Below are 14747 nucleotides of genomic sequence, written 5' to 3'. Positions count from 1 at the left end.
GTTTCTAAAATAGATGGCAGGTTAGCAGCAGTCATTTTAAAAATTGTGCTTGTGAAAGACTGTTGCATGGAAATAGAAGACACAAATTCAAGGAGAGAGAGTGACTTAATGTCACTTGTGTTTGAAGCTGAAAGAGAACTACAGGATCTTGTTGTAAGGCCTTATAATTTTATTGATACTTTCCATATTAGGGGTTATTTGCTAGGCTAGGGTATCTTGGGAAGTAGGCCTAGTTGAGTTAGGTAAACAAAACTTTCAGGAGTGCTCACAAAGCCTAAATTTTGTACATTGAAGGTTTTTGGCACTCCACTTCGAAAGTTACTTTTGAAAAGATAATGCTTAAAGAAGAAGTTTGAAGTAGCCTAGTCAACACTTTGCTAATAGCAGAGGTCTAGGCTGTATTGGTTGCTTCTGTGGATGTTATAAAGTGGAAATTGTTGAAATACAGATAGGAATAACTTTCCATTTGGTTTTTGGCAACTGGAAATGCTTTACACTTTGGAAAGTGAATTCAGAAAAATTATAGAAAGTGAAGATAGAAATCACATTTCTGGCATAATTTAAAAACAGCCAGAATAACATAGAAGTATGTGAGTACTTTAAAATTGAATAGCCTAAAATGGCTACATTTAGGAAAGAATATTATTCTGACACAAATGAAAAAGGTCAGTTCATATTCCAAAGTGTAGGCAAGCTATTTAGTGGTGCTGAATTCAAAATCAGGAAGCCATGATTCCTGAAAATCCAGGAAGTGAAACACCAGCCATACTTCCAGGGGTAAGCTGGCTTTTGTATCACCCATGACATTTATTACTTGAATTACTTCATCCTCATTAAATATAATTTAATCTTACACTGTAACAGACATTTTCCACTAGTTTTTGTGCTCCAAGTGTTGTCTTTGCAACTTTCTCCTTTCTGATTTTCAAGACTTATGATCAAGCAGGACAGTGTTTCCAGGGACCTTACAAAAACCAGCCTCATGTACAAGGCACAACTAGAGTATTTTGGGCTAATTCTTCAAACAGGGCAGATATTAGATGCTCTAAGACAAGCAAAGGAATACATAGTTTAAAAAAGTCTTTTCTTTTTTTAGGATTCTTTAATCAGAACAAAACCAAAACATAGAATAGGTTGTGCCCCACACTGTCAAAGCTGATTTTATTTTTTTTCAAAAAAGAAAGTATTTATATTATGATGTTTATTATAAACCCTACCACAGCAGAGTTTAATACCCAAATGTATTTAAAGTTCCCAATTTCTTCAAAAACCATACAAGTCTAATCATGATAGAGAAAAATAGGATAGGATATATTAATGTAAATATATATTTTTTATTGAAATAATGTCATGTACATTATCACAAAGTATTAATATTATAATGTATGTATGTATATATGTATATATTTATTTCCCAGCAAAAGAAACAGATAGAGTATAAGATAAAAAAACAAAAAACACACTACAAAAGAATACACAAACACAATAAAAATAAAGAACAAATGGATATCTAACTACAAAAACCAAACCTATTGCATCAAAATAGTTACCCAAGGATGAGTAACAATATTAGAGTTACATCTGGCAATCTGGGCTATTATCGCTTCATTAGGGTCAATAATCCAATACTGACTTGTCACAATACAGTTAATTGTCCACGGTAGAAGCCATAAGAGGTACTTCCCATATTTATAATATGTAGACTGCAATTCTTTCTTATCTTCCTTTTGGAATATCCTCCAAAAGGGACTTAAATACAGATAATGGGGTAGTAGGAAAACTTTTTTTTCTAGTAGTAGGAGTTGCAGTAGAGTAGAACAGAGTGTAAGTATGAGTATGTATATATGTGTGTATACATTTTTCTTTTTTTTGTGTGTGCTCTTGCACTAGTATTTTTTTTATATTATATATCACTCCTATTCTCTATCTCATTCGCTCCCTTCTCCCACACACACAAATATAAGTAATAGATCTCCCTTTACTAATCTAGATCATCCTATCTGAACTAACCTATATCATCCCAGCTCTACTTTTCTAGATTAGATAAATCATATTACTGATCTAAATATCACTACCAGCAGTCATAACAGGGATTATTTCACCCACGCCTCCTTATTTTTTTGGACCCAGTTCTCTTCTTAACAGATTTGTTAATTAGTCTGTAAGTCTCATTTCTGTAGATCTGGTTTGTATTTTGGGACAAGAAGAGTTGTTGCTGGGTTATTCTCCTTTCTTCTATCAAATTCCAGGTGCAAAAAATTGAACAAAAAGAAAGAAAAGGTCATACTAGAGTATCAGATCCAGTCTCTGAGGTTTTCTGATGGCAAACAAATTTATTACATCTTCTGTTTTTGGCAGTTCATTCCTGTATACTTACATAAACAACAGCGCATCTAACCTCTCCTCTGCTGTTTTGCTCCCAAGTGCAGAACATTTTATGTTAACCTTGGAGAAAATTCTTTCTGTCTTGCATGTTGAAACTGGAAGCATTGCCAGGATTATGAGCAATGCAAAAATATTTGGGAAAATCTGCTCTTGACAACTGTTGAGAGCCAATATAGCTGTCTTTGGCTTCTCCATTGCTACATTTGACTAGTGGCTCTTCCAGATCTGGAATTCCATTTTCAAATTGGTACATGTGCCACCTAGAAGGTCCTTGTACTTCTCACACCCTTCCTTCAGGTCATCCCAATTCTTGCTTTGGACAATTGTTAGAATCAGTGATGAAAGTTTTGACACATGAGCAAAATGGGAGCTGTATCTTTCCAAGAAATCAAGGAGAATGGCATCCATGGCTGGGATGAATGCTGCCATCCTGTAGTGGTGTTCTGTATCCAGATTTGTTATTCCTGTTTGGTACACAGGACAAGGCTATGCATGGTTAGAAAACTTTCATAGCAACATCAATTTTTTTGCCATGTTATTGACTTCTGTATAGAGAGACTGGAACTCAGTTTCTGCATGGGCTTGCATTTCCTCTAATGTTGTCTTGAAGCTGTTTATGAGTTCTTAAGCTCTCACAAGATCACCATCCTTTTGTTGAAGTGATCCTGCCAATGGTTTTATTAGAGACGAAAACGAATTCAAGCAGACCAGTCTGATCAACGTGTCTGATTTTTCAATGCAAGAACAAGGTTTATCTTGTAATTTTATGACAAAATGATTTGTAAACTGATCATGTGAGCAGGTTCATGTCTAAATCTCTAACAGATCAAGAGCAAAATCTTTGGAGCAGGGGCCACTGGACCAAGGGCACCAATGTGACTTGAAGTGGGCACCAAATTGACAAGTTTATTTTAAAAAATGTTAAAAAAAGAAAAAAGAACAGAATAAGGGCACCAGAAATATCTGGAGGGTAGGGTCACCCCCTCCAACCCCATGGATCTGTTCCTTGCCTAAATTGCTTTTAACTCTTTCATTCATTTATTTCAACCAAATTAGCTGTATTATTAAAATAAAAGATAGATTTATCATACAAAAGCTGTATTGGGCCATTGAGTGAGGAGGGGGCAGGGGTAGTTCAAAGAAATTCCTCCTTAACATTAATTAATGTTGTAAGTTGCCTTATCATACCTGCCAAATCTGCCAAAAAAAAGAAAACACAATCTGAAGATGAAGATATAGCAAGTAGATTTAACTTTTAATTTTTCCTGAAAACAAGGTTTATCTTATAATTTTATGACAAAATGATTAGTAAACTGATTGTGCGAGCAGTTTCATGTCTGAGTCTCTAACAGATCAAGAGTAAAATCTTGGGTGCAGGGGCCACTGGACCAAGGGCGCCAATGTGACTCAGGTGGCACCAAATTGACAAGTTTATATTAAAAAAAGAAAGGAATAGGGGTGCCAGAAGTGTCTTAGGAAGAGGGTTGCCCTGTCTGACCTCATGTATCTGTTCCTGGCCTAAATTGCTTTTAGCTCTTTCATTCATATAATTTCAACCAAATTAGCTATATAGTTAAAATAAATAGATAGATAGATTTATTCAAACAAAAGCCCTATTGGGCCATTTGCTATTTAATTAGTCACAAAACTAAAATTAAGGATTTTTTGAGGGTGGAGGGGGTTTATTATTGCTCAAAATTTTACCTTTCTATTTCTGGGTATTTTTGGATATTTTACCAAAATATCTGGATTTGATCCCCTTGCACATTCAGCCATTAGTCTTTGTCTCTTATCCATTCTATGCTTGTGTTGAGGTTTCATTTTTATCCATTTTGAACTTTTAGCTGCAAACCTACTTTTCAATCTGTCATTCTGAATAGACAAATAGCTATAACTCCAGGTGTTACAAAACGTTTATTGAACGTTTAACACAAAGAAAAACTTATTCATCTCAACATGAGTTTCCATGTTTGTAAAATAGGGGAAAGATAGTACCAATCAAAGATTTTTATTCTAATTTTGCAGATTTATACTGAACCAGTTGAAGATAAATAATTTTTGTTCGTTTTAAGTTTCAACTTTGCTCTTTATATTCAGAGGAAAGCTTTGCTTTTTGTTGTTAATTGGGTAAATCAGCAATGAATAATTGATCAAATTGACAAGTCGACTTAAAAAAAATGGAATGTAAATGAGGGTAGCAGAAAAATCTTAGGGATGCCTAAGACCCCCTGGATCCGCCCCTAGTTTTGGCAGGAATTTATTATATATAAGAAGAGCATCAAATCAAAAATCTAATGGTATATATATTTTTTCCTATTCAATTTCTAATTAAAAACACGTGCCATGGATGTAATTTGGTAAATTATTTATTTACTTGATTGATTCACCAGGTAAAAGATGAGTATATGAGTCAATGTACCTTTTTACACTCTTTTCTAATATACTTATTGCTTCCCTCAGAAATTGAGCTTTGAGCTCTGAAAGAGACCCTTAAAGTGACAACTTGTACCTTAATATTTTGGTGAAAACTAAAATCAAAAACACTATTAAATATAATAATCTATTGCTTATCTAATAGTTCACTGACAATATCCAATAAACTTAATAACTTCTAAGTACCTTAGTTTTGCTATTTTTTAGTGTTGAAAGCTATGAATGTAGATAGCAATTTAACTTTTAGTTGGATAATTAATCAAGAAAACAAAAAATCTACTATATGCACTCTGAAGTTATTGGAGCAATTTTCATTTTTATAGCACACATATTTTCAAGACAGCAAAAGGTTCCTCTTCTAGACTTTGACCATTGATTAACAGTCTCTGATTTCATTTTCTTTTAGCTTCAAGACACAGAAGCCTTAGCTAAAAAATTCCAGAATAATAAAAATTTGCCAGGGAAGAAAACCTACAAAGAGAATGACAATATTTAACATTTATGTAAATGAGGCACCAAGAGTTGTCCAGGGCAAAATGAGTCTAATGGTGACAAGGACATGCTGTCATCTGCAAAATATGCTATAGCCATCTCTAACTTTCTCTCATTATAACCCCCAGAAAGTAGGATTGAACCACATTTTTTAGTAGAGCTTATTGTTGGGATATGGTCAGTCAGTTGGGTACCCAGAACAATTCATAGACAATATCTCTGGAAAACGTCGAGCAAATCTTCCTCTGTTTTTTTTGGGGGTGCCTACACTTCATAATTATAATTGACCACTGTCATTGCTTTAGCTTCTAATATTCTTGGTTTAATAACCTTGGTTTTCAGACTTGATCTTCTGGTTTTTCCAAACTTTTTTTGCAACTGTACAAAATCACCCTGGGCCTTGCCTTTTCTACTTCTAACATTTTCACTGCATCCACCATCTTTACTGATAATACTACCTAGGTTGGTGAAGCTATCCACTTGATCAATCTTCTCATTATCCAGCATTGCCTTTTCACCTTCACTTATTGTGTTGCAAGAGCAACACTTTGGTTTAGTTGTGTTTTTTTTTTGTTCCTAGAAGCCTGATTTCAGCATATTCCTAGAAAGTGGTAAGGGTCTAACCTTTGCGGTTTTTACGGAAAGTATGAACCTTAGGCTGGATTGATGAATATGACTTTGCATTTTGGAAAGCTTTGTAGAGCTCTTGCCTGGGGCCAAAAAGGATGGTTTTTGCTTGTCTTTGAGCCAGAGCCTATAGTCTGTGAAGTGAATTGGAGTTATATAGCCTATTTGAGAGAGAACTATTTGAAGTTATGCAGTGAAGTTTTGGTTTCATCAAACCATGTTTCTGCTTTTGAATGGAAAGCTCTGTTCTAGCAGGCAAGCAGGCAGGCATCAGTTTCAAATTGAAGATGGACTAAAATCTATAAGTGTTAAATATATGCGGCAGTTACCCCGCCCAACATCCAATATATCTTTTTTGAGTAATACATAGAAAAAAGTACAGAAATAAGAAAATGGGGACCAAAAGTGCTGCCATCTATTGTTTCTACCCATTTCTGTTTGTGATTTCAGCTGAGTTCATCATTCGGTTTTTCGCACTTAGGATTGCGGTAGACAAATGATATCAGGTGTACCTCTTAAACATTAAAAGTTATCTCATTGCTAAAGAAATTAGAGTTTATCCTTTGTTCCTTTCTAAGTGGTGATGTTAGAAACTTGGCCTATGACAAAACAGTCAACTTTTGAATTAATACAGATAGATTTTTTTTTTCGACGGCAGTCGTTAGCTCTTGATGAGTTAATTGAAGTATATGTCATCCATTTTTTGGTAGAAAAATTCCTACATGAGACATACCAGTTTGAAAGTTTAAAGGGGTTGAAAACTTCAATAGTAACACACTGAATTCAAAAATAGGCTGATACAGAAATGGTATCAAATATGCCTCTTAAACTTTAAAGGTTCTCCCATTGCTTAAGAAATTAGAGTTTATTCTTTTCTCCTTTCTAAGTGATGTTGTTAGAAACTTGGCCTATGGCAAAAAAGTCAACTTTTGAACTAAGACAGATATATTTTTTTTTTCGATGGCAGTCGATACCTCTTCATGAGCCGATCGAAGTGTATATCGTTCATTTTTCGGTAGAAAAAATTCCTTCATGAGATAGAATTCAATGATTCAATTCATTCATGATTCAACAATTCAACAAATGATTCAACAGTTCATGATTCAACAATTCATGATTCAAAATTGCAAGAACTGTGACGCTCCATAGTTGATGGTGGCAATAGATCTGGTCATTGTGTTAAGGTCAAGTGACAAACCATCGGGACTAGAGAGTGCTGGAGAGATGCAATTTAAGCCCACTTGGTAATGGTGATCACATGGTAGGTGTGGTTCTAGAACCATTCTCCACCAATTTACAGTTGGCACCTCCACACAACCACAAAGTTTATACCGTTGTAAAGTTTGTTTATTATGGATTTTGAAAGTTTGTAATTTCTAGATAATTAATATTTTAGTTTAATACATCCAAAAACATATGCTTTCAGTGAGTCAGGTACCAGTAGCTACCAAAATCTCCAGAAACTGCCAGCAAATGAAAATAACTTATCAACAACCAGTAATATAAAATGCCGAGTAAAATAGTAATGGTAAAGGATCAGCTGTTGGTATCTGGTAAATTAACTGTCCTGTCAAGAACATCCAACTGTGTTATGGAAAGGTCATCTTTTGGTGAAGTAAAAAAACATTTCTGCTTTTTGGAGGAATTAGTTGTAGGGCAAGTTTACACAGTAAATGAATATCAACCCAAAAGTTGGACTTAAATGTAGTTTGTAATTTATTGTCTGCTTCTTAAAGCAAACATGTAAGCTGACAAATTAAATTAAACTAACAGTATTATTCAAAATCAAGCTTAATTTATGTACAGGGATTAGTTTGTTTTGACTTTGATTTAATGATTGCTCAGCTGAGAGGGGGGGGGGGGCAGCAGAGGAGTTTCAAGGTTACACCAGGATTTTTCTTTCTTCAAGATTATGCTTGAAAATTTTCATTCAAATTTCCTTATATTTTACAAAATTCTAAGATTTACTGGAATTTTTATAGTTTTTACAGTCAGTATTTTAGTATATTAATTTAAATCACTTTTTCAACAAAATAAATTTTTGAAAGAAAAGTAAAGAGCTCCATTAGGCCAAAAAGGAGATGAAATAAATTGAAATAATCTTCCATGTGTAAAACTACCACAAATCGCCATCAATAAGTAAATGAAACCCAAAAACCAACAAATATTACAATAAATAACCAAATCAAATTCAAAACAAGCAAAATTAACATGATTAGGGTTAACAACCCTCATGCCTTCTCAAGATCAGAACATAATTAGCACTTTTACTGAAATAAAAAGAAAAAACGGTGGATTGTCAGTTTAATATACATATACTGATATTTATTCCTTAAAGTTTTGATAATTTTTTTTATTTGTTAAAGTAAAAAAAGTGAAAACATTTAAAATGTATTTGTTTTCAGTAAAGTGCAAATTAAGTTCTGGTCTTGAGAAGACATTGAAGTTGTCAGCCCTACTCTTGTTAGTTTTTGCTTGTTGAGGTATAATCTGATGTATTTCTTGAGAAACAATGTTTTAGATTTTCTCAAGACCTGAACATAATTTGTACTTTACTGAAATAAAAAGAAATGACCATGGATTGTCACTTTAATTTACATATACTGATATTTATTCCTTAAAGTTTTTATAATTTTTTTTTTGATAAAGTAAAAAAAAAGTGAAAACATTTAAAATGTTTTCTGGTTTTAGTAAAGTGCAAATTGTGTTCTACTCGTGTTAAATTTTGCTTGTTGAGGTATATTCTGATATATTTCTTGAGAAGCAATGTATTCGATTTTCTAAAGTTTTTTAGTCACATCTACTGGAACATGTGGAATCCTTGTCTGCAGACCCTGTTCTAACCACAAGCATGAACACTGTTTCTACAAATGTTCTAAAGCAAGAACAATTCATGAATTTGAAAAAATATATGTTACTTTGGAACTTTAAGAGGAATGTAGCTTAAATGAAATGAACAATAAACTAAGTAGTGATGGGTCATTCTTAATTAAACTTATAAAGAATATCATCGAAACCAGCATTAACATATATATATATATATATATATATATATATATATATATATATATATATATATATATTATATATATGATAAAGAAGGAAAACACAATATCACTTATTCTCTAGGCTCAGTGGGATATCCAGGAGGTGAGATATTCTCTCTGGGCACTATTAATGAGTGACCTGGGATTGTCATAAGCCACCATAAGTAGGGAGCCAGAATTTGGCAAAGGGTGGGAGCCCCTTTTTTATAATGGTACCGCTATCCACTGTCAACTCCTAATGGTATCTGACTCCATGGAAAAGCTTTATTAAAAGTTTTAATCTTTTGAAGCTCCCTGATGAATGTTTTATTTTAGATACAAAGACAGTGTGATCTAATAATTTTTTTTTATTTCAAGGGTAATATGGAAACATGTTTTTATTTCAAGGGGAATAGTTTAATCTTTGGGATTTTTCCTTGCTATGGCTTCATTCTGAAAGCATTACTTAATCTTATTATGTTTTTACAAAAAATAATGAAAATAATTTGTGGATGATTGTGTGGAAGCAGCAGTCCCCAAAAAGTTGTTAGTAGGATTGTACTAAATTCTTTATTTTCTTTTTTAAACTAAAATAGAAATTGCCACTCTTTATAGGGCTTCAAGTGGTAGGTCCAGTATAGAAAATATCAAGTTTATGAATGTAAAACTATAATAAACAAATGGTATTTCGATTAAGTATCACTTTATAATTCTACACTCCAGCAAAATAAATTTGTTGTAAGATACCGTGACACATTTAAGTTGTGTCAGCCAAAAAGCCTTGGAATTGTTTTGCTTTGAGTTTAGGGAAAGGTTTTATGTAATTCTAGTAAAAAACTCTTCGACCTTCTGATCTCAGAGCTGGAAACCTTGCAAAACACTGCATTATTTGGATTACAGAAATATGCAAACGCAATCTCTATTATTCCTCTCGCAGTTGTACCAATTAGGGTTGGCAGGGAGAACGATAGCCCCCCTCTCACTGGGGTTTTGAAAAGAGTCTACCCGTTTGTGTGTCTGTTTTTTTTTTTACTAAAAAAATCAAAAAAAAATTGCTCCCTTTTAGGCTTGGACCCTCTGCATTTTCATGAGTTGACGCCCCTGTCCTCTCACCCTGTTTATGGTTTCGGCCTCCAAGGTCTTGTAAGAAATCCCCAAAGATTTAAAGTCTTTGTTTTGTAGTCTCATCTCATTAGCTGGGACGTCTGGCTTTTTCCCTGTTCCCTATGTTGTTCATTTGTAACACCATTCTATGAATGCAGTAAATACATCCTGAGGACATGTCCAAACCACCTAAACCTAAGCTATTGCTTCCTAATGCAAAAATCATTTCGAAACAATCTATTCATATTGAGTACAGTAGTAGTCTTTGGCAGTTCACCATTAAGGTTTGTTCAACAAATCATCCTGCCCATAAACGATTTATATGAAAACCTCTAGTTCATATACCCTTTTTTGTGCCCCTTTGTCTGCACTGAACAGAACATGGCTAGACTCCTCGTTGTTGTTTGAAATAGGCCTACTACTTTAACGGTTTTTGGGTTCTTTTGTTCTCCTATTGTACATTAGATGTGTTTAGTTTTATTTCTTATGAGTTCCTATTTATACGTATCCAAAATATTACAGAAGGGCTGTGTCTACTGGGTAACTTGTCACTTTTCAGACATGGAAGTTTCGTTCCCTCTGTTGCCTAGAATGTGCTTGTAAAAGAAAAAAAAGTTTATACGTCAAAACAATATGCAACTCAGGGGCAGCAATCGTGGTGGGGGGCCTATTTTTCGAAAACACCTTTTTTGTTTTTTATAGAAGAAAATCGAAAAGAAAATCCCCTCCTCCTTTTTAATATTTTGATTTTTTTTTTGTATCTCAATTAAAAATAATTGAAAAAAGTCTTTTCCCCCTCCTAAATTTTCTGAATTGGCTCCCTTGATGCAAATCTGTTGATCTTATTTTTTTAAGTAACTACAAATCATTACAGATATATTTAAGAGTATACGTAATGTCTCAATAGACATAGACAAAAGTAGAAAGTTTATATACTTAGCAACCACAGAAATCTCTATCAACTAAATTAGATACGTGTGCCTAGTGAGTACTTCAATGAATCCGTTCTCATCCCAATATTCGTTCCATTTTGATTGGGAATACTGAGTTATTTATAATCGAGAACCACTTCTCAAACAGTTCGTGGTAACGAACTATAAGTGAGGAGCGACACAGCTCAGTAGTAGCCGAAACTCGGAAACGGAATTTGATACCAATAAATACATCAAAAGAATCGGCTTATTAGACTGATACCAAATTTATGAATTCATTAAGCTTAATGTTACCCATAAAAGGCCACAAGCCTGTGAAAATTTGCCTGGCGAAAAAGGGAGAAACACCCCCTAAAAGGCAAAGAATCTTAATGAAAGTCATAAAGTCATATTCAACGTTTCAGAGAACCCTACTGTTGAGGTTTCAAGCTCTTATCTGCAAAAAAATGGAAATTTATATTTTTTGGCAGAAGAAAGATCACGGATGTGTGTTTTAATGAAAGTATGCTAAGGAGAATTTTTCAGGCTGGATCTTCTGCAAGAAATTTTACGGAGGAGGAATTTTCAGCGAGGATGGAATTACCCGAAAGCAATTTTACGGGAGGGTGTATTTTACATGGGAAGAACTTTCCACGGGGAGTATCCCGTGAGGTGAAGGAATTTTTTATGGAGGATGAGCCAGATTTATCGGCATTATTTGAAAAACGATCAGAAATTAGATAAAAAAAAATAATTTTTTTTTCAACTGAAAGCAAGGGGCAACATTAAAACTCAAAACAAACAGAAGCTATTCCGTATATGTAGGGATTGTCCCCTTCCTCAACACCTTGCACTTTACGCTAAAGTTTGGCTGTTTATTTCAATTTTTGAGGAACGATTCCTGAAACGCAAGGGTCGTTTAGTTAGAAGCGAAAGTTTTTTAAATGTGCTAAAACTTTAGCGCGAAGAACAAGGTATTGAGGAGGGGGCATCCCTTGTTATACGGAATAATTTCTGATCGTTTTGAGTTTTGACGTTGTTCCTTATTTTTAGTTGAAAAAACTTGTTTTTTTTTATTTTACTGAAAAATAAGTTTGATTGGGTCCTCAATTACCATCCTAAGCCTAAAAGGCTACTTTTTTGTTTGCTTGTTCACAATAAGATTGCCTAAAATCGAGCATTAACGCCCTTAAATTGCAGACTCATTTTTTCTTGTAAAATTAAGGATTACACCTCCTGACAAGTTGATGCAGCACCAATCCGCCAGAATTCGGCTGAAATATACACGCTCCTTCTCTAATTTGCCGATTTCTTCCCATAAACTTCCTGTTTCCTTTAAATATTTATTCGTTACCTGTTTCCTGTAAATATCTTTTTGTGATCTGTTTCCAAAGCTTCAAGATCGTCCTGTTTTCGTTTGGCCTCATATGGATCGGTAAATCGTCACGATTTTCGGTAACTAACTATTCTTCATCTGTAAAACGTAACCTAACCATATTAACGTTTCTTTCATTATAGCCCTAGACAATAGGATCGGACCGTATTTTTCTTGGTGTCCATGTAACTGAACCCATGTTGCTGCACCCTCCTGCATTTGATCCTAGGTGCAACTGAACCCCCCCCCCCAATTAAATCAACTCCCCTGCAACTGAATCATCGTGCAACTGGACACTCGTGTAACTCCATGTAACTGAGACGTCGTTCAACTCCATGCCATGCAACTGAAATGTCACGCAACTGAACCCCAGTTTTACTGGACTTACGGGCAACTCAACTCCATTTAACTGAACCCTCTTGCAACTGAGAACCCGATTAACTATACCCCCATGCAACTTGACCCTATTTCTTTGAACCTTTGTTCAGCTGGATCCCCGTAGAGCTCAACCCCATTTAACTAAACATTCTTTCAACTAAACCCCCTATTCAATGCAATCATTATGTACCTCAACCTCCATTTAAATTAAGTTATGCTTGACTCAACTTAAATGAAGGCCGAAGAATAAGTTTTAACTGGCCCTAATTAGAAGCTCAGAATTCAATTCTCGTTTCATTGACAGTTTATAACTTAGATACGAGGCGTGTTTTTTAAGTAAGGTTCGTTTGAACATAAGTACACAACAAAAGATTATTTCGAAAAGCAAATTTATTTTTAGAAAGTGCATACTTCACTCTATTTAACAGCATAGTTTCCAAGTTTGTTGTAACACTTTATCATACCTCTCAACTAATTTTAAAGTTGAAACAAAAACAGCATGCCTATTCCAAAACGTCAGTGTCATGATTTTGTGTGTTCGGCTTTCAAATTTTCGGGGGAGTGTGTGTGTTTCCATTCCATGTTCTGTTGCCCCGATTTGGGCGTCATATTGGAAACCCATGTTTCGTCTCTAGTTCAACCGCTTGCCACCTCAGTGGAACGTTAGAATGATGACGACGATGTAAAAAGGCAGTGAACTCTTGGCTATTGGAGCCGGTGGCAAGTTTTTTGAAGAGTTTACTTTGAAATTAGTTGAGAGGCATGATCAATGTTTGAGAAAACTTGGTAACTATGCCTAGAAATAGAAAAAAGTATTTATTTTCTGAAAATAAATTCCCTTTTTTGAAATAGTCTTTCGTTGTGTACTTATGTCCAAACGGACCTTGCTTAAAAAACACGCCTCGTACACAATGACAATATTTTAGAAAAAAATATTAGTATTTTAATAATTGAATTAGTACAAACATAAATACAGTACAAACTTGGTAACTATGCCTAAAAATAAAAAAAAGTATTTTCTGAAAATCAATTTCCTTTTTTGAAATAGTCTTTCGTTGTATACTTATGTTCAAACGGACCTTACTTAAAAAACACACCTCGTATGTTTACCCATTTCGACGCCCCTACCATGCTGCAGTGACCTACTAGTTCTAGAGACGAAAAGAAAGGAAAAGAAGACACTTTTGGGTATCAAGCACTTTTTCATGTAGTTCCAAAGAATCAGCTGTTGTATTTGAGTGATTTTTTTTTTACTTGGATGTTATTTTTTAAAACCTTTTTTTTTGGTTTTCCACTTTCGAAGGTGACTGGGAAAGTGAGTGTATTCAGGAGGGGGATTTTAAAGTTTATGGGTTTTCAATCATGGAGATTTCAGTGGTAGATCTTTTGTGGTTTCCAGCCTTTACACTTCAGAAATGACACTAAATTCGCATTTTGGTGCAATAAAATATTTTATGTTTTATGTTGTCATGATGTAACTCATTATCTGTTGTTATGATGAAACTATAAGAAGCGCGTAAATGTAAATAATAGCTTTCAAATGACCCTGAAAAGCTCTGTGACAATCTAGTGATCTGTATCTGTACTGAAGAAACAAAACAAAAAAGGGAGACTAATCAGCGTTTCCAGCTATTCAAAAACATTCCTATAAATTTATTTCCACAATAAACTTTTATTAATAAGATGAATTTAAATAGTAGCTCTCATTCCTGAATCAGGATTAACGGCAAGTTTTTCTTTAAACTTGGGTTCAATTGAGCAAGGATTCAGTTAAGCGGGTGTTGGGTTGGACGAGGGTTTAGATAAACGGGGGTTGAGTTGCACAGGGTTCAGTTTCACAGGGGTTGAGTTGCATGAGGGTTCAGCTGAATGGGGTTGAGTTGCAAGAAGGCTCAGTTGAAAAAATCCATCAAAACAGTCCGTGTAAACTGGGATTAAACACAACCTTGCTTAACTCTTGATTCCATACCGTAGTACATGTTGACCTTGTTTCTTACCTTAACTGCAGCAGTATTT

General features: G+C 34.4%; 1 protein-coding gene across 1 annotated transcript in view; it reads left to right on the top strand.

Moving 5' to 3' along the window:
- The window catches only part of LOC136040758 (cAMP-responsive element-binding protein-like 2), a 44474-nt gene continuing 29727 nt past the window's right edge, over positions 1-14747 (top strand). Inside the window, exon 1 of the mRNA XM_065725078.1 lies at positions 1-153. Within this exon, the coding sequence (XP_065581150.1) occupies positions 67-153 (87 nt within the window). The 5' untranslated portion in view covers positions 1-66. The remainder of the gene's footprint in view (positions 154-14747) is intronic.

The sequence above is a fragment of the Artemia franciscana genome, chromosome 21 (genome assembly GCF_032884065.1).
Source record: "Artemia franciscana chromosome 21, ASM3288406v1, whole genome shotgun sequence".
In the NCBI taxonomy this organism is placed as follows: Eukaryota; Metazoa; Arthropoda; class Branchiopoda; order Anostraca; family Artemiidae; genus Artemia; species Artemia franciscana.
The sequence above is the reverse complement of the archived record's forward strand: the minus strand, read 5'-3'. Positions and strand labels throughout refer to the sequence as shown.